We start from the raw sequence: 20399 nt of genomic DNA, 5'->3' as shown, positions 1-20399 counted from the left end.
TATTAACAAGAAGATGTGTTTTGAAAATATTGGAGGTCTCCCAGACCTTAATTCCCATTACAGTTCCCAAAAAAATTCACAGGACAAACTGCGTAAGTATAAAATTCTGCAACATATGATTTTGAAAGACGTAGAAAACGTCTAGGGCAGTAATGTATCATGGAATGAAAGTTTGGTTGAAATAAAAACATATCTGGTAAACTCAATATTTTTATCAATGTGTCTATAGTGCTTGGTCATTATTATTTATTTAGGGAAATTATTTTATTTAGTTGAAGTATTGAGCTTTTAAAACATTTGAAAAAAAAACACTTTCCTAAATACAATTAATAAACTATACCATCATACTAATATATAGCAAAACAAATGTATTTTCCAAGATATATGGGAGAATATTCTTATAGATGACTCAATATAAAGAAAGCTAGAGACTATCCAACCGAAGCTAAGATTAGTTATTGAGTTATTTCCTTTCTGATACATTGTCCTTTCTGATTACTGAGTGCACCATCATAGCCCTGACCTGGATGTTGCTGCTGTGTCTCAAAACACTACATCTAACCGATGAGTAGGTTGGATGGGTTTTAACTTTTATTTACATTGAGTGCAACCAGAAATTAGATAAACCCATTAATTTAAATTAGGCTTTTATGTTTATATTTTGTTTAGATCATATCCATGCCTTTAGAATGTTTGCAGTCTGGAATGAAGTTATATTAGGGCATAACTTCTAGTATAAGTTCTTTATACTAGGAAAAAGGCAGGGGATGCATGTTATTAATTATTGTTTTGTAGTAACCCAAAGCATATTCATTTTGGTATATTCTTTAAATATTTAAACTTTTCCTTTGCAGGTATAGAATAAAATCCAGTATCTGCTGTTCAATATTTTAAATATCTGGTTATATGTAGTTCATGTTTTACTATAATATTGTAAAAATCCTAGAAAAGGATTGATTCTGGCTTCATAAAGAAAATTATCTTTTCCTATTTATTCCTTTCAAGATAATCAAACCAGAAGACTAACGTTAATTGCCCTTTAGTTAAAGATAAATAAATTGGTGGAGTGACACATTCACAATATTGTGATTTTTTGTAACATATTAATTTATTAATATACAATTGAAATATGTCATTTTTCAAACATTTGCAACAAAATCTCAGAGTTCCTTCTGTGTCTTCCCTGGTTGACACATTAAGTAACGCTGTAGATGATTTTACTAGTGCTGTTGGTGATGTCAGCTACACAGTAGCTGACTCTATTACAGAGCAGGTAACAAGCATGTTGAGCAGTTTTCAGACAGAAAGCACAACTAGTAGAGTGCAAGAAGGTAAACTTCTGCCAGACAAAGATAAAAAAGTGACCTCACTAAATAACGTTAAAGAAAATTTTGTGAGAGAAGAATGTGTACCGGAAGAAAAACACAGACAAAGTGCTTCTTCAGAAATCATATGTACAGATGATGGTAGGGGGCTTTGTCCTGATAAAGGCAAAGTAGATTCTCAGCAAAATGTTCCTGAACCAAAGAATTTTTTTATTGAGACAAAAATTTGTGAGTCACATATAAAACATGCTCAGGGCAAAATTAACTACTTAGAAAAACAGATATCAAAAGATTGTAGAGAGAATTACGGTACTTATAAGCCAGAGGAATTTCTTAATCATGAATCAGGTAGACAGTCACATGCTGTGTCAAACCAATCTAATGAAAGTGTGTGTGAAAAAATAAAGCAAAACCCAACGGAACCTGACTTGAAAAACACTAAAGAAGTGCATAGTATTTCATTCAGGAATTTGGAAGAAACTGAGGAACAAACACTAGAACTGTCAGACTCAAGATCTGAAAAACTAAACCGTTGTCATGAAGTAAAAGGAAACAAATACAAGACACTTGTGACAAAGCAAGAAGAAAATGTAACATCTGATATTTCAAAGGAAAAGAATAAGTACTCAGAAAGTTTTTTAAAAGAAGTGAGTAGTAAGAAGACACCAGAAAAAGGTGAGGTGTCATATCATAGCCATACTTAATTCATTCAGCCTTTCCAGATCTTTTACTACATTCTTCTTAGCTGTTTTATGGAATTCATGTATCTATAAAACAGTCCTTTTTATGAGATGTGTATTTTTCTAGAACTGTAGCTCTATTTTTATGAACGAAAAGTACAATTCATAAAATGGCTCCTTCTCTTCTTTCACCACTTACAATTTTGTCTCTGTGGCTCAGAAGGGCTCTCTAATAAGACTGTGTAATACCGGTATTTGGATTTGAAGGCATAAAGGTCCTCCAGAGTATGTAGCAGCACAAATTTAATATCTGTCTCCTGCCACTCCTCGAAATACGCTATGTTTTTGTAGAAAAAGATGCTATACAGCCTCCAAAAGAAGATGTATTTTGTTTAAGGAATGGTAGATAGTTACTCTTTTTATGTTCCCAGGTATTCCAAAAATATCATTTTGTGTTCAAATCCAAAGTAATATACACCCCCAGTTTCAAATCCTTTTGAGAGGTTTTCAGGCAACAACAGAGGTTCAGAGAGTCAGTGAAAAAATGATTACCTAAATTGCATTATATTCTTGCTAACACTGTATACGATTTCTGAATACTGATTTGCACAATTTACTGACATACCTCTAAGATGGTGAATATCTGTAGCTCGGGTGTAGGATGAGGGTGAAGATTCGTTCTCCCACAAGCTTGGAGAACAAGCTTCACTCTCATACCTCTAAGGTTTCAAAACATTTTTTCTGTACTAAACATTGCTATTTATCTTAAATACCAGCTATTAAACTTTTTTCACATTTTACCTCTGTTTTTCCTTGATCTTTGTATGTATCATATTGAATAAAAATAATACTTTCCATAGTTGACAAAGCATGCCCAGTTCATGAATTGCTGGCCGTGTGAGCCCTTCTTTCCGGTCTCATGAAGAAACTGCAACATAGGAGCATGGGAAGAAGGCCTCACATGGCCAGCTGCTGCCTCATGAAGAACCAGGCTGGATATGCTTGGTCAGCTGGAGCAATGGAATGCAAGGAGGCAGGGGTGGTGAATGCAGGTGGGTGTGGGGAGTAGAAGCCCCTGTGCCGTCATAAGTGTGAGCAGACTACAATGGCTTGAATTTTCATCACATGTCCACAGTGGTGCTACAACAGCATAACTTTGGGGACCAGGCGTAAGTACCATTAGTGCAGAGCTGCTTTAACTTTGAACAATCGCTGAACAAATGGTTGTAATTCAAGAACTACCCATATGAATCTCTCAGAAATAATAGTAAAAGAGAACCTACATAGAAATTATGAAGTCATAATGAAGTCATTCTCCTGCTTGGTAAGAAAAAGATTTGCTTTGGACATACAACTGATGACTTCCTGGAATCATCCATTAGTCTGCATAGCAACAATATAGAACTAGTTTCTTATTGTTTTCTTTCACTGTATTTTTTGACTTCCCAAACTAGCTTGCAGCCTTGGAATTTTCTTGCGATCTTTTCAAATATCAATAAGATCTGATCCTACTGACGTTTTCTGCTAAAAAAACAACAACTGTAAACAAGTTTTGTTAATAAAAATATGTATCCAATAGACAGAATAATGTAAACTACTTATTTCAATGTTATTTATAAATCTGATACCCTTTCTAGAAAGAAAAGTGAGAAATTCAGTGAAATATTGGGATGGGACAAAATAAAACGCAAATGGAGGAATTATATGATATCAAAAAGCTACAAAACAACAGAGATAACCCTGATATTCCTTTAGAACCTGATTATTTCTCCACTAGAGGTTTTGTGCTTTCTGAAGCATTAATAAAACTAATAAATGAATACATTTAGTTGATTGTCGGGTTATTTTGATATTTAAGCTACTTAGTGTCTAGCCAAATATAACAAATATATCACCATCTGTTAATTTTTTTCTCTTTTCCCAAAATAGATAACTTATATAGAAATAAAGACCAGCATGGTTCGTCATCGGAGAGTGAAGATGAGGCACTGGGTAAATACCATGAAGCCTTGTCAAGAACACAAAATTCATGGCCACCAGCAGGCGACAGTAGACAACATAAAAATTATCTTTGGGAAACCAGACAAAAGTATAGTCCTTTGTCTGCAGAATATGATGGGTATAGTAGTGAAGCCTCTGTAGATGAAGGTATGACATGATTTGCTATAGTTCTTGTTTCTCATATTAAAAAGTATTTTAAAGACATTGCATTTGTAAGATAAAAATTATAGATAACAGTACACCCTAAAAATGACTGTACTTTGGAAATAGTTTAGGATTTGTGGGTAAAAAAACCTGGATGTTTAAAATGTGTTTGTTTTCTGAGTGCTTAGTGTATGTAAAAGTCAACTTGAAAGAAAGCAATAAATGTGAAATCTTGGTTTAAAAGACCAGTTGGTAAAGAAGGTTGTCTGTTATTCTAATCGTTCATTCATCAGAACAATTTTCTGTCAATTGCATGAGAACAACATTATGAGCATTAATGCAAATTACATTATGTCAATTTATGTCAGTTTCATGATTTACATAAATGACATTTTTTTCATTCAAATTTTCATTTTCATTACAGAAATGACAAAGTTGTATAATGATGGCATACTGCAAATGACATAAATTGCTATGGAAATTTGCATACAAACTTTATTGTAAAATAAAGGTATCACTGAATTTTAAAATACCTGATGGAACACTTCCTGCTAGCTTTGGAGCTTACCAGATTGCCCCTGCTGCATGAGGAGGAACAACCTATTCAGTTAATCCATCCTAACACGGTGGCTTAGTGGGTTAGGACGCTGAGCTTGTTGATCAGAAGGTCGGCAGTTTGGCGGGTCGAATCCCGAGTGCCGCCTAGCAGAATGAGCGCCTGTTACTCGTCCCAGCTTCTGCCCACCTAGCAGTTCCAAAGTACGTAAAAATGCAAGTAGAAAAATAGGGACCACTACGGTGGGAAGGTAACAGCGTTCCGTGCGCCTTTGGCGTCTAGTCATGCTGGCCACATGACCACGGAGACATCCTCGGACAAGCGCTGGCTCTTCGGCTTTGAAACGGAGATGAGCACCGGCCCCTAGAGTCGGAAACGACTAGCATGCGTGTGCGAGGGAACCTTTAGCTTTACCTTTAACTGCCTGATAGACCTGACAGTTCCAGAGGAAACTTGGGCTAAGTCCTGCAGCTCTGGTCTATGCTTCAATTGAGGCCTTAGTCACTGTTTAGAATGAACAAGGGACAGCAGCCTTATAGATTATGCCTATGCAAACTCTCTATGTGGTTGGAGCCCAGATGTCCCTCTGGTTCTCAGAGGAACTCTGGGAGATGAAGTTTCATAAGAGATGCTTATATTGTCTCTGGTGGAAGATGAAGAATGGTTCTGACCGGATAAAGTAAGAGCCTTTATTAAGGACTAACTTGTAGCAATAAGGGTTGGTGAAACATGCCTGTTTCTTTGATAGTCTCCTGGTGACCTTGTTTCAGGTGATCTGGTCCTTTCTGGATAAGGAAGTGGTTAGATAAACCTTTCTAGGGCCACTGTGAAAGCATCTGTTGAAAAATTGTTTTAGGATGCACTCAGCGTTGACCTCCAGCTGTTCTGGTCCTAGGAAGATGAGTGGTCCTTTGTTTTGTCTGGTTATCTGGGCTCAGTTTGATTGGGTGGCTTTTGAAAAAGTGGAATAGAATCTTTGGGACTGTAAGCTCTGGCACCAGCGTATTAGACCCATGTCCTTCCTGGCTGATTAAAGGCTCCTGAGAACACACAGCTGTATTCAAGTTATGATAAAAGCTTCCTTGCTGAAAAGGAGTTTCCACCTACTTTAAAGGAGGTGATAATCTGCCCCCTCCTCAAGAGGCCATGCCTGGACCCAGCAGTACTGGACAATTTTTTTGTCAATCTTCAACCTTCCTTTGTTTAAAGGTGGTCAGGCTGTGGCTCAGAGGACCCTGGAGGAAATGGATTGTCTGCATTATCAGTTAGGCTTCAGTCTGGGGCATAATACTGATGCAAAATCGCTCATGCTTGTCAGTGACCTCTAATGAAGTGAGAATGATGGTGATGCAACTATCCTGGCCTCCTATATCATCCAGTGGCGTTCATTATCACTGACCTGATATACTTCTGGATTACCTATGGGGATTGGAAGAGGCTCCAATTTCCACCCTTCCCCCAAAGTGGAGGGGGGATGTAAAAGGTTATTGAGAAGGGGGTAGGTCTGCAGCTACAAAAGGCTCTGGAGGAAGTGGGTTACCTGGATCCATAGATACCTTTTCTTAGAATATACTGTATTTATGCAAAAGATTATGCCATACAGTAGCTTCAGGCTATGAGTGGAGCTCTACTTGTTTATGTTATGATATGAAACAGAAAGTGGGAATAGTGCTGAGCAAGCGTGCTAATAGTCCAAGGCCTCGACAAGTGTTTATTGTTGAATTATTGGGATATAGTAATCAGTTGCAGGATACAAAGCCTGTAGTTGTTTAAAGAGCACTCAGGTATTTGTAGGAAAATAGCTGCTCAAGGAGGAGGTTGTCTTTTAGACAGATTTCTTAAAATAAACTTGATTATTACTATTTTTTTGCATTGTTATTGTCTTTTACAGGATTTAGTTATTGTCATGTTTTTTAAATTAAAGATTGTATTCTTTTGTTCATTGTTGTAGGCTTCAGAAGGTAGAGCACATAATAAAAAATGTTAGTAGTAATTTAAACAAACAAAATGTTTAGTTTACTAAAACTAGTTTAATCTGCAATATATGCCCCAGTAGTTTTTCTAGGAGTGCTTTTTTGGAAGACATGAATTGGAAATAGACTGTAAGAAATGACTAACAATGCTGGTAAGAGAAATCCTACTGGAGCTGTAAGAAAGCGAGAATGAGACAAATAGCTTAATATTCTTTCTTGATCTGTTAATTTGCTTGGCCTGTGCAAAATTTTAACTGTTATTTTCTTTTTTTCCATTATAGTTTCCATTGTGAAACTATATTGTGTGATCTGGAAATTTGATGGACCAAATTTGTTCTTTATTATCTAAGAGACTATGATGTGTCATTCCTAAATAATGGACTGTGCTTTCTTAGGAGTTGTATTTGGCTTCTGCTTATTTCAAGTCTTTTGAATTGCTTTTATAGTGTGAATACTGTTGTATATTTTACAAAGAAATCATATTGCTTCTATGTATTCTGTATTTTGAATATGTTGTTAGCCTTTTTCATTATTGGCTTTGTCAAAATGATACATTTGAAGTAAAATATATATAATTACATAATTATTACTATCATACAAATATCTGTCAGACATAGTACCACACCCAGCAAAGAACCTCCTCGTTCCAGAAACTTATTATCATACTCAGTAGTTGACTGTAACATCTTCATGAATGTGACTAGATAAACAGCTTTTATTTTAAAAATAAAAAGCATATATAAAAGCAATAACAGCAGGCATTTGCTCTGTATTTACTTTCAGTTTCCTAATCACATCTGTTAGGAGAGAAATTATTATATACAGTACTTGGGATGAATTCGGTTTTATAGTCTGTCTAATGTTTCCTTGATAAGTTTGTATATATATATATATATATATATATATATATATATATATATATGTGTGTGTGTGTGTGTGTGTGTGTGTGTGTGTGTGTGTGTGTGTGTGTGTGTGTGTGTGTGTAAATTACTAACAAAGAATTTAGGGAGGCTGATATGCATTTCGGACTCATTAGTCCTCATCAGTCAGTCATACCCTTCTGAGATTCGAACCTGGGCTGCTTGCACGTTAGGCAGTGTTACTTCTTGAGCCACAGGTTCTCTCTCGCTTTGTTAGCCTTTTTGCAAGGGGAGAAATATGTGTCATATGTTAACTCTTAGATTACCTTGCTAGGCCCCAAACATGGGGCAAATCTTTATTTCCTGTTTTCAGCCTTATCTCAAAGGCCATCGAACAGGCTGTAGTCACACCGGACAGTTCATATATTTGTGTAAATTACTAACAAAGAATTTAGGGAGGCTGATATGCATTTCGGACTCATTAGTCCTCATCAGTCAGTCATACCCTTCTGAGATTCGAACCTGGGCTGCTTGCACGTTAGGCAGTGTTACTTCTTGAGCCACAGGTTCTCTCTCGCTTTGTTAGCCTTTTTGCAAGGGGAGAAATATGTGTCATATGTATGTATATATATATATATATATATACATACACACACACACACACAGACATACATACAGTATATATATTAGCAGTTTGTTGCTGACCAGTACCATCTTGTGGTCAAACTGCAATGCTGCATCTTTGATTGTCTCAATTGAAAACAGTTGTGGGGCTGTTGGTTTGATCTCCGAGCTTGGTGATTTGGCTGCAAATGTTTACTCTGAAAACAGCTGTTTCATCAAGACCCTTGATCCACCTTTAATCCATCCTCCCCATGAGGGTGTGTTGTTGTATGTTAGAATTTGAAGTTAAAATTGGATGTTTTATATGATCTTTTTTTTTCTTTTTGTCACTTTTATGAATTGGTGTGTCTCCCCAAAAGAGTGAGTGAAAGAGCTGGAAGCTTCTAGTAACATGTTGGGAAGTGGTTCTGTTGAAATTATCTCATTTTTTTTCCTAATTTTATCTCTCATCAGAATAACAGCACCTGTTGTAAAAATGGGTTTTAGACTAGGGTTAGGGAGAGGTCCACCAAGCTGCTATATGCAGATAGAAAGGAAGAGTCTGAGTGTGTATTCCAGGCATGTCCAGTCTGCAGTCCAAGCATCACATGCAACCCTGGAAGCTAGTAAATGCCACCCACAAGATTATTACGTGATTTTATATTATAAAACTATATATTTTATATGCTGCCCAAGACAACAACTTTTCATGCAATGTGGCCCAGGCAAGCCAAAAGATTGGCCACATAGGGCTTAAGGGAGAGGATATTTGAGATTTCCAGCTTTTTACCTCACGGGCCAAGCCATAGTAGTAGAGTTCTGAGAGACTGTCTGCATATTTCACACTCAGTTTCTATTTTTCTTATTGATAAACAGCGAAAATACTGTACATTCAATTTGCTTTTCTCAGCCACTCACATGGCAGACCAAAAGCAACATTTTATCAATGTGAAATACTAACTTCTATATTGTATATTTTTGGGTATCTGATTTTATGACTCAGCTTCACTTCTGACAATGTATGTACAGCAATGGCCCCCAACCTTTTGGTTGCCAGGGACTGGTTCTGTAGGGGGCGGTTTTTGCACAGACCTTGGGAAGCATGGTTCTGTACACTGCGTGGATCCCATGCATGCATGGATGTGGCTTCACTTGTTTGTCTGGCCCAATTCCTGGTGATCCATCGACTGGTGCCGTTCTGTGGTCCAGAGGTGGGGAATCTATGATCTACAGGATAGGCACTGTTCATCAACATTTGATTATTATTTTTTACAAGGGAGGATAGTAATAATTTCCAAACCAAGTGGTTGATTGTTTTGGAATTGTTTAGCTTATAGTATAAGCATGCAGGCATCTATTTTTATTAGTTTTATGTTGAAAAAGAATAAGAAATAAGCAGTTTTGGAAAGTTAAATCCTGTATGACTACAATTTCTCTTTCATGGGAACAAAAATTAGATTTTTTTCCTATGAAAATAAAAATGGAACTATGGTTTTCCAAGAATTTGCAGTTTTAATGTTCAACAACTCAAGTGAGTAACTTTTATAATAAAAATAGATGTTTAGCACAATATGGCTTTTAGTATTTCATAAGTACTGATTTTGTTACCAAAAGTATCAGCACACTTTGTCTTAAAATGTTCAAAGCATATTTAGGCTTATTTCTAACTTTTTCAGAGAAAGAATATGTTGAAATATGACATATTACAAATGAATTTACTTTGAATGCAGGAAAACATTAATGAAGAAGAGTCAGTTATCGATTTGATTTGCAATGGAGAGATATCTGCCCATCCTAGGACATAATGGCAGAGAAAACAGTAACCAGCACATCATTAACAAGATGAAAATACCACCAGCCTGCTCATGAATGATCAGAGCTGAACTACTGAAATTCTTGTCTCACATTAGAAATGAAGACTATAAAACAACGTTTAGGCCTTATATATGTATTATGTTGACATATATACTGAATAAAATAAAAATTGATACAAAATTAAAGTTTAACAATACAGCATCCTTTCTAGCTTTTATAACAACAGATATATAATAGTGAACTACTTTATTTACCTATACTTAAGAACGCGGTGGCTCAGTGGGTTAGGACGCTGAGCTTGTCGATCAGAAGGTCGGCAGTTTGGTGGGTCGAATCCCGAGTGCCGCGTAGCAGAGTGAGCGCCTGTTACTCGTCCGAGCTTCTGCCAACCTAGCAGTTTGAAAGCAAGTAGAAAAATAGGGACCACTGCGGTGGGAAGGTAACAGCATTCCGTGCGCCTTTGGCATCTAGTCATGCTGGCCACATGACCATGGAGACGTCCTCGGACAAGCGCTGGCTCTTCGGCTTTGAAATGGAGATGAGCACCGGCCCCTAGAGTCGGAAACAACTAGCATGCATGTGTGGGGGAACCTTTACCTTTACCTTTAAGAACAATGTTTCATGAAAAACAAATTTGTTTTTTTAATTGTTTAGGGTTTTACAGATACTACAGTATATATATACATACTGTATCATGAAGGACCTTGGATATTTATATTTTAGGAAGTATGTCCACTATGTATTTCAAGGATCTTTTTTCAAAATGATGATCACTATACAGATAAAAAAGTATTCAGCTACCCTTAGTAAAAGAAGTTTAAATCACTTCAAGGGAAATTCCAAATAAAAGTTATTGAGAAATGTTTAAAGTTATTAAAATGATGGATTTGCAGATTAACCTTTAGGTAAAATTTAAAGGCAAACCTTAAAAAGGTACTTATATTGGATCTTGCTTCAGTTCTTGGAAAGAAAAATGCCATAAAATTTACAATATAAGTGATAAAATAGAGATCTTGTATTTTTATTCCTGATGCAAGCAATTAAAGTCCTTTTTTACCACTAACCTAATGCTTTCTTGCTAAATTAAACCAGTAGCAATTTTTCCTGCCTCTTTAGGATAAAAAAACCTTACAAAAATTGAGATAGAAGGGCTAAGATAGACTTGCCACAGTTACAATAAAAAACAAGTTCCCCAAAACTGCCCAACAGACAAGAAGAAAAAACAGAAAGATGTATGAATGGTATGCCATTGTTTATTTTGTATCTTGGCCCTTCTGACTGATGCTTTCTACTCTCTCACACCCCCCCATGCAATAAAATACAATGCGGTAACACACTTAATGAAAAGTTAATATCTATGTTTTATAGTATAAAATAGCATAAAATTTATACCGAAAGGCAGTAGCTAATAAAATATTTTTAAAGATAATGACAGGCTTCAGTTGAGTTTTTAGTTTATAGCACATTATGACATGGTGAAGATTGCAATTTCTCTGTTTAATGTAATTTGTGAATTATATTGTTGGACTTTCTTGAAGATATTCAACAACTTTCTCAATCTTTGACCGTAGTAGAAAATTGGCTCAGTCAAGAAGCCAAGAGACTCAAGATAAAGGGTAAGGGGACGTCTGCTACAAAATGATTGTCTATAACTGAATACATCTGTGTATTACTTTACTATATCTTTTTTTCCCAATCTGAATAGTCTAATCACATCATTACTATAGAAAGCTTGTGAGATTTTTCTCTAAACTTCAGCGGTTTCACCTGACTGAATTCTCATTCAGACACTCTGGCACTTTGCTTTTAAAAACAAAAACCACTACCACTAAACTGCAGCCTTCTGGTGAGGATATCTGCTTGGTTTGGATTTTAAGAAATTAACTTGCATGGAGTACCTTCCATCTGTAACTGATTTTATATAACTATATAGCCCTTAAGAGCTGGCAGATACAAATTGTTTATGAAGAAGAAAAGTTTTCTTTGATGAAAACAAAGTTATCACACTTAGGATAATTTTATTAAGAACAGCTATGTACTAAAATACACATCACAATGCAAGATATACATGCTCTATTTCAACCCCACATATTTTTTATGCATAAATGGTATTTGTATATATGTAGGTGTAAAATAACACATTTTAAAAGTAGTTTCAGACATTTTCTCATAATAAGGGCACAATTCTACTCAGTGAAGTTGATTCTAGGGCCCTTTGCTATGCCTTGGAAGATAGAATACTGCTGCAAGCAATTCTCACAAATGAAAAGGTCTCAGGTGGACTTTTCTGTGAAAGGAGTTGATTTGGGATTAACTCCTATATCCAGAACTGCTTCTGTTTCCCACACAGACTTGTAGTTGCCAGCCTAATTTGTCTGTTGCACCAAAAAACAAACAAACCAGAATCTTATGTCACCTACATATAATACTTTAAGTGGTTTTGATCCAATTTGTTAAAACACCTGAAAATGTTGGTTTAGTAACCTTAGTTGGATGTCATGGACTTGCAAGTATCCTTCCACAACTGTTCCCTCATTATACACTGGAAGTTAGCTGGATCACATTCTTTTGTATACAGAATTTGACCAGATGATCCTGTCCTAAAAAATTAGGCGTGTTCAATAGTAATTGTAAGCCTCCCGCCAAAAAATCAGTTTATAGACTAGGAAAACCTTGTGCATTATGGGACATTAAGTTAAAAAGAACCCTGAGAATTGTAGTTTTGAAAGACTTTCCAGAATCTCTGTCAGTACAATTGGCAGCAGTTTGTACAAAATACACACACGATAGATGAGCTATCACATATAAGCTTCAACAATATGGACTGTTAGTGGGTTTGGACCTACTTGTTTCTTACTTGACTATTTGGAATTTTGCAGTCCAGATGTGACCTTGTATGATAATTAAATTGGTATTTAAATAGAGCCAAACCTTGTTTTAATGGACTGCTTGGGAAACAGGTGGTTTAAATGCCGGTACATCTTAAATCCAAATATTTCCTTTTTTTCCCTTTCTCTTTCCAGTCACAGAGTTAGCCTTCTAATGGAACTCATTCTCAAGACTAACATTAAGAACAATTTTTCTCGAATGTTTGTCAGTAACAAAGTATTGTTCAGGATAAGAACCAGTTGGAGGAAATAAATTGCTGTTCTTGCTAAATCATCCTTATATCCATTAGCCTACTATTTGAACAGTTGGTGTTCCCAGCAGCTTACTTCCTTCCCACATTAACTGCTATCCTAACATGCTGCTCTCACCCACATTCAACTTAACTTTTTCCCAAAATGCTACCTGACCAATTTCCTAGACTTCTCAGCCTCCTTTTCTTGATTTGTAATCACCATCATCCCAATACACTTCCCATCACCTTACTTCATATTCACAGTACTTTCTATTTCTTCCTACTAACAGGAATATAAACATAAAGTATCGGAATATCCCACCAATGTGTCCAATTTTCCTAGCAATTTCCTTCCCCCATTTGGAAATCAAACATGGACTGAAGCATATCCATTTTTGGGGAAATCAAAGTCTATTGTTGAAACTGCTTTTCCAAATAATGGACAAGTCCATTATTTTGGCATGCTATCCTGATAAGGATACTGTCCATTGTATTCAAAATCTGCTACTCAAGTCTTTTAAACTGAGGTTTTACTCTGATACAGCTTTGTATTATAATTGTATGCAGAAGACAGAGTATATGTCACCAGCCACCAACATAGTCTGTATATCTTAGATTTAAAGAACTATAAACAGAAAATGTAAATATTGCTGTTACTGGTCTTCATTTATGAACTTCTGTGAAAGCTAATGAAAGACACTTAACAAAATAATAACATATCACACTTGCTTTAAATGCCATCAGGACAATGTTGGCTCAATGGCCACAAAATAGACCTTATCCTTTAACTAATCTGCATTTGGTTGGGAGACTGATGTCTTTACTCTTCCAAATGTTATTCATGCCAGACACTGCAGTTCTTCCAAGTGCTTTCTGATCGCAGGGTTGCAGTCACCATTTTGGTCAATTCCTTTACTGTTTTGATGGTCTCATTGTCGATCTGCACTCTGACTTGTGTGCTCTCTGCAGTTGTCATTAACTTTGTTTTCTTGATGTTAAGATGCAGCCCAAATTTTTCAGTTTTATCTTTGACTATCAGGATTAATCACTCAGGATTCTCCTTGCTTTCCGCAAGCAATGCTATATCATCTGCATATTGGTGGCTGTTGATATTTCTATCACCAATTTTAACCCCAATCATAGATTCCTCCAAACGTGTATTTCTCATAATTATTATTTACCACTTTTGTATCTTCATTGTTCATTAGGTTGGTTGCTGTCCCAGTTGCCATGATTCAATTGTAAAGATTACATTTAATGTAAAGATTACATTTAATCTTTAACCCATTTTTTCATTTTCATTACTACAGAAATTGCAGATCATTTACACTTTCACGTGTTAGAATAGTGCTATCAATGTAGTGCAGGTTATTGGTGTTTCTTTTCCCAATTTTAAAACCACATTCTCCTAATTCAGTTTTCCCTCAATATACATTCAGCAGATATATGGGAGACTGTGCTGCCTTGTCTCATTCCTTTGCTGACCTGGAGCTAGTCTGTTTTGTCATGTTCCATCCAGATTTTATATAATTTCTGACTTGTCTATAGGACAACAAATTGTTTTAAGATCCCCATTTTCCCAAGGACAGTCCACAGCTTGACATGATAGATACAATAAAAAGTTTTCTATAAACAATGAAATATATATTGGTTTATTTTGGGGTTTGATCCAATACATGACAGCTATTTTGTCTCTGGTTCCCAGTGTGATTTAAAGATCACTTGAATATTTGGAATGTCCCTTTTCATGTAAGACTCTAAACTGTGCTAAATAATGCTGAATGGTATTTTGCTGATGTATGAAATTTAAGGATGTTGTATAATAGTTTACACACTCTGTTAGGTATCTTTTCTTTGGTATTGGTATGTTAGCTACTGTTTCATTTTCCAGATTTGCTGACAGTTTGGTTAGAACTTTTACAGATTCTTCTCTTGCTAATCATATTTCTATAGATATTCCCTCAATAAAGGTAAAAGTTCCCCCTGTCCAGTTGTGAACAACTCTGGGGGTCGGTACTCATCTCCGTTTCTTAACCAAGGGAGCCACCAGCATTGTCCAAACACTTTTCCATGGTCATGTGACCAACATGACTGTATGCCGAGGCACACAGAATGCTGTTACCTTCCCACTAAAATAGTATCTATTTACCTACTTGCATTTGGATGCTTTTGAACTTCTAAGTGGGCAGGAGCTGGGGCAAGTAATGCAAGCTGACTCCATCATTCAGTGCTCAGGTCTTGAACCCAGGCTGTCAGGTTTCCAGCTGACAAGCTCAGCATCTTTAAAAGTTCGAAGCACCAGACCTTCGAACTTTCCGTCGGGGCCTGAAGACCCATCTGTTCGAATTAGCTGGTCTGGCCTGATGGGGATTATGGGTTTTTTAATTGTTTTTAATCTGTATTACTGTTTTATTGGGCAAGGGTTTAATTCTTTTTTAATTTTTGTATAGTGTTTTTTGTTTTTTATATATGCCCTGTGAACCGCCCTGAGTCCTACCAAGGAGAAGGGCGGTATATAAATCAAATAAACTGAAACTGAACTGAAACTAATTGCTGAACCACCACCTCCCCATTCCCTCAATAACTGTAGCCTTTTGACTTGGTTAACAAGACTTTTGACTGAAGTGTTGGACTGATTTCATCTTCTAGTAAAAGAGATTCTTATAAGTAAGAAATACGTCTAAGTATTTTGGATGTTCTATATGTTTGATTTTCTTTGAATCAGTTAATATTTGACCACTGGTTTCTATAGCATAGTTGTTTGAGATTGAAGCCTCCTTATGAGTTCAGAGAGCTCTTGAATAATTCTCCTTATATGCATGCCTGTCTCCATTTTCAATATTTCTACAAATATCATTGCAATACTGTTTCTTCTGTCTTCTAACAATCCTCTGAAATTCTTGATTTTGGCTTCTTTTCTTGACAGCTTTGATTGTTTTGACGTAGCTTTGCTTTTTTCTGTTTCTTGTTCTTTGGCAATCTTGTTTCACATTCATCCTTAACAATTTCCTTGATTTAATGTCATGGTTCTTCTGGTACATTATTCATGAGGTTCAAGACTAGAAAACAATTGATGTTCTCCTTGAAATGATGTTCTCCTTGAAAATGCTCAAGATCATACCTGGAAATTGGTTGACTTTCATTTTCTAAATTAGCTTAATTTAGAGCTTGTATGTGAGCAGTTCATAATTTGTTCCACAGTCATCCCCTGGCTATGATTTTGCTGTTATGACTGAGCTCTTCTATCAACAACATAGTCAATTTGACTTCTGTGTAAGGTAGTCGTCAGTCATAACTGCCCAAAATTAAGTTGTAAGTTACACCAGTCATTAAGCAAGTCAGCACGTGACTGACCATGCCTGATTTTATGACCTCTTTTGCAGCATCTGAAACTAACACCATATCCATTGAGTGAACACCGAGGTCATTAGGTGATTCCATTTTAAACATTGGGTATTTTTTTTGCCAGAAACTGAAAGTCAGTGCTGGATTCTGGTGAAAAACATTGTAACTAGTGATCATGGGATTGTGGGATGCTGCAAATGGCCATATATATGGGCTGGTTGCCAAGCATTCAAAACATGAGCATGTGACCACAAGGAGGGTAGCTGCTGGAACAAATCTGGGTCATAGGTAGTACTGCAGAGACCCATCATAACTTTCAATAGTCACAAGTCACATCTGCCAATATTCGTGTATATACTCTAGGTCAGGGGTGTCAAACTGCCAGCCCATGGGCTGGACGCGTCATGCAGAAGCCGCACCCACCCCATTGCCGGCAATTGCAAAACAGTCCCAAGATGTCACACGTCATGTGATGTTGCAAGTTTGACATGTCTGCTCTAGATATTGTTTTGGTTTTTTTGAAGACTGTTAGTGATGAAAAATTGAAACTTAACATTAAGAAAACCAAGATCATGGCATACGGCCCTCTCAATTCCTGGCAAATAGATGGGGAAGAAATGGAGGTAGTGACAGATTTTATTTTCCTGGGCTTCAAGGTCACCGCAGATGGGGACTGTAGCCAAGAAATTAAAAGACGCTTACTCCTAGACAGCAAATCTAGATAGCACACTAAAAAGCAGAGATACCCTGTCAACAAAAAGTGCGTATAGTCAAGGCTATGGTCTTCCCAGTTGCAGTGTATGGCAGTGAAAGTTGGACCATAAAAAAGGCTGAGCGCCAAAGAATTGAGGCCTTTGAACTATGGTGCTGGAGAAGACTCCTGTGAATCCCTTGGACTGCAAGGCGATCAAACCGGTCAGGCCTAGAGGAGATCAACCCTGATTGCTCTTTAGAAGGCCAGATCCTGAAGCTAAAACTCAAATACTTTGGCCACCTGATGAGAAGGAAGGACTCACTGGAGAAGAGCCTAATGCTGGGAAAGATTGAGGGCAAGAGAAGAAGGGGACGACAGAGAATGAGGTGGCTGGGTGGAGTCACTGAAGCAGTAGGTGTGAGCTTAAATGGACTCCAGAAGATGGTAGAGGACAGGAAGGCCTGGAGGAACGTTGTCCATAGGGTCGCGATGGGTCGGACACAACTTCGCAGCTAACAACAACAACAGTGATGAAAAAATAATTGGATTGGCAGAATCTGATAAATCGTTCTGTTTTGTTTCTCTCTTTATAGAGCATATAATCAAACTACATTTTTATCCTGAACTATTTTCAATTTTGGTATTCTAATTCCAGTCAGAAATAGCACATTTTGTTTGCATATTGTACAAGTTCAGATTGAACTTGACCATACAACTCACCAACACACTCTTCTGCATCAATGTGTGGAGACTAACTTTGGATAATAGTAGTTGATATTATTCGGTCTTCGAGTGCTGTGTTTGCCATAGCCTCATGCTCAAGTACCTTAAGCTCATGTTTACAAGTGTTACAGATTTTGACTGAGTTGAGTAGCCTGTCTTTGCTATCATATCCTCTGGACATTGGCCATCCACCACCCTTTCCCAATTTAGCTGCAGCATCTGGTAGCAGCCCAATCTTTCTTTTAACTGTGGAAATATAGGAAGAACGAGGTTTGCAGCATTGTTGAGTCTCATGGTAGGTCTCTCATTCTAGTGTTCTGAGATAATTATTCGTATCTTGACTAGATTTGCTCTTGAAAATATAGCCAAAATGTCAGCTAACAAAAGTATATTTTTACATCTAATTTGTCTACTGGCATATAATTCAAATGAATGAGTTTAAAATAGCATTCTGCTTTAATTGTTTTGCTCAGTTTGCATTCGAATCCTTAAATGAAATCACTCCTGACAGGCTGCATTATAAATTTGTATATAAATTGCATGTCCTTATTTTCACACAAAATCTATATAGGAATCTATATAATAATAAGTACATTAATAAAATAACTACTTTTCATCTTTAGAAACAGCCTTTCAACTTCAGATTTGTCAGTCATTATTATTACATGGAGAAGAAGCAGGCCTGATTAAAAAGAATTGATGAGAATAACAATGAAAATGAAAGAGCAGACAACAAAGGGATATCTGAAATGCTTTTAAGACATTTTTCATGACAGTTCAGATTTTAAAATAGAAAGACTTGCATAGGAAAAAAAAGACAAATAAAACCATTTCTCATAACCCAGTGTCTTTTTTCTTTCCAACTGTCTTCCCCCCGCCCTTCAAACAATTCAGCATTGAAGCCTTCTAGCTACAAGCTGTCTTAATTAAAAGCAACAAAGTTTGTAGGCCTTTGGAGAAGGCTGGTACAGTATTTGTAATGTATTTTTAGTTAGGAACATTAGAATATTTCTACTACACTAGGTCACCTTCCATCGGAGTCACTTGCATAGCTATTTATTGTAATTGATCTGAAGATTTTGAAGATTATTTAAAGTTGAATTGTATTCCAGTCAAGCAGTTTATCATAATATATGTCTTTATGGGGAGATTAAAGACTCTGTCAGCTTCCATAAATTTCTGTGGTAAAGGATTATTATGTCTGCAATCTTTCTTTCTTCACTTCTCTTTTTACTGTTAAGTGAGCAACTTGTTTGACATTAATACTTTTATTCATCTCTGCTTGAGGTTATGAAATATATTTTTAAAAGAAGAGGACTATAGTGTCCATGTGATTCTTAAGACTCAGAAAATCATTTGGAATTTCAAGCACTGCATTGAAATTAGCTTTTCAATTAGCTTTTTATAGATCTAACTTAGGTTTTGGAGGATTGCAGGAAAAATGATTTAAATATTTGCTACAAGTTGGAATTGTTAGAAATTATGTGGGACAAAAGAAGCCAAAAAGAGATTTTGTCACCTCCACCTATGCACATATTTATTTATTTATTTATTTATTGATGGGATTTATATCCCGCCCTATCTCCCGAAGGACTCAGGGCGGCTAACAATAAAACATATAATAAGTACATAAATCAAGATAAAATGAAATTGAGAACATCAGTGCAATAAAAAATTAGAGAATTTAAAAATGAATTAAAAATACTAAATATAAATTAATTAAAATGCCTGTCAGTCTAGGTCAGCTTGGTGGAACAGGTGTGTTTTGAGGCCGCGGCGAAAGGATTGGAGGTTTTGGGCTATCCGAAGCTCAGGGGGGAGCTGATTCCATAGGGTTGGTGCTCCCACAGAGAAGGCCCTCCCCCTGGGGGTCGCCAGCCGACATTGTCTAGCCGACGGTACCCTGAGGAGGCCTTCTCTGTGTGAGCGTACTGGACGATGGGAATTTGTTCCCGGCAGCAGATGGTCCTGCAAGTATCCCGGACCTAAGCCATGTAGGGCTTTAAAGGTAAGTACCAGCACCTTAAATCTCACCCGGAGGGCAACTGGTAGCCAATGCAGCTCACGCAGGAGGGGTGTAATATGGGAGTATCGGGGAGCTCCCATCACAACCCGTGCAGCTGCATTCTGCACCAGCTGAAGCCTCCGGGTGGTCTTCAAGGGCAGCCCCATGTAGAGAGCATTACAGTAATCAATACGGGAGGTAACGAGTGCGTGGGTGACTGTACGTAGGGCATCTCGGTCCAAAAAGGGGCGCAATTGGTATATAAGACGAATCTGTGCAAATGCCCCCCTAGCCACGGTATATATTGGGGACTTTGTCTAAATTTCTGTACTCTTTCTTCTTCAACTCTTCTCTAGGTTTTTTTTCCTTATGTCTTTTTCTTTTTCAGTATCCTAATTATTGCTTGTGGTTTTCAGAAATCTTAAAATATAGTGTGTAGTGGTGACCAAGCAAGTGAAAAAAGCTACATGATCTGCAAATGGCATCTTCATCATTCATTATTTATCACATATATACCTTTTTTGTTTAGGCAGATACTTGAATGCTTACTACAT

At 36.8% G+C, this 20399-nt stretch overlaps 1 protein-coding gene across 1 annotated transcript in view; it reads left to right on the top strand.

The window, feature by feature from the left end:
- Positions 1-1129: 1129 nt before the first annotated feature.
- SYT14 (synaptotagmin 14) overlaps positions 1130-20399 on the top strand; it is a gene marked incomplete at its 5' end in the record, with an annotated part of 69061 nt that continues 49791 nt past the window's right edge. The window contains 2 exons of the mRNA XM_083379518.1: positions 1130-2000; positions 3935-4153. Coding sequence (XP_083235644.1) covers positions 1130-2000; positions 3935-4153 — 1090 coding nt within the window. The remainder of the gene's footprint in view (positions 2001-3934; positions 4154-20399) is intronic.

This window comes from Vipera ursinii (genome assembly GCF_947247035.1).
Source record: "Vipera ursinii genome assembly, chromosome: 1".
In the NCBI taxonomy this organism is placed as follows: Eukaryota; Metazoa; Chordata; class Lepidosauria; order Squamata; family Viperidae; genus Vipera; species Vipera ursinii.
The sequence above is the reverse complement of the archived record's forward strand: the minus strand, read 5'-3'. Positions and strand labels throughout refer to the sequence as shown.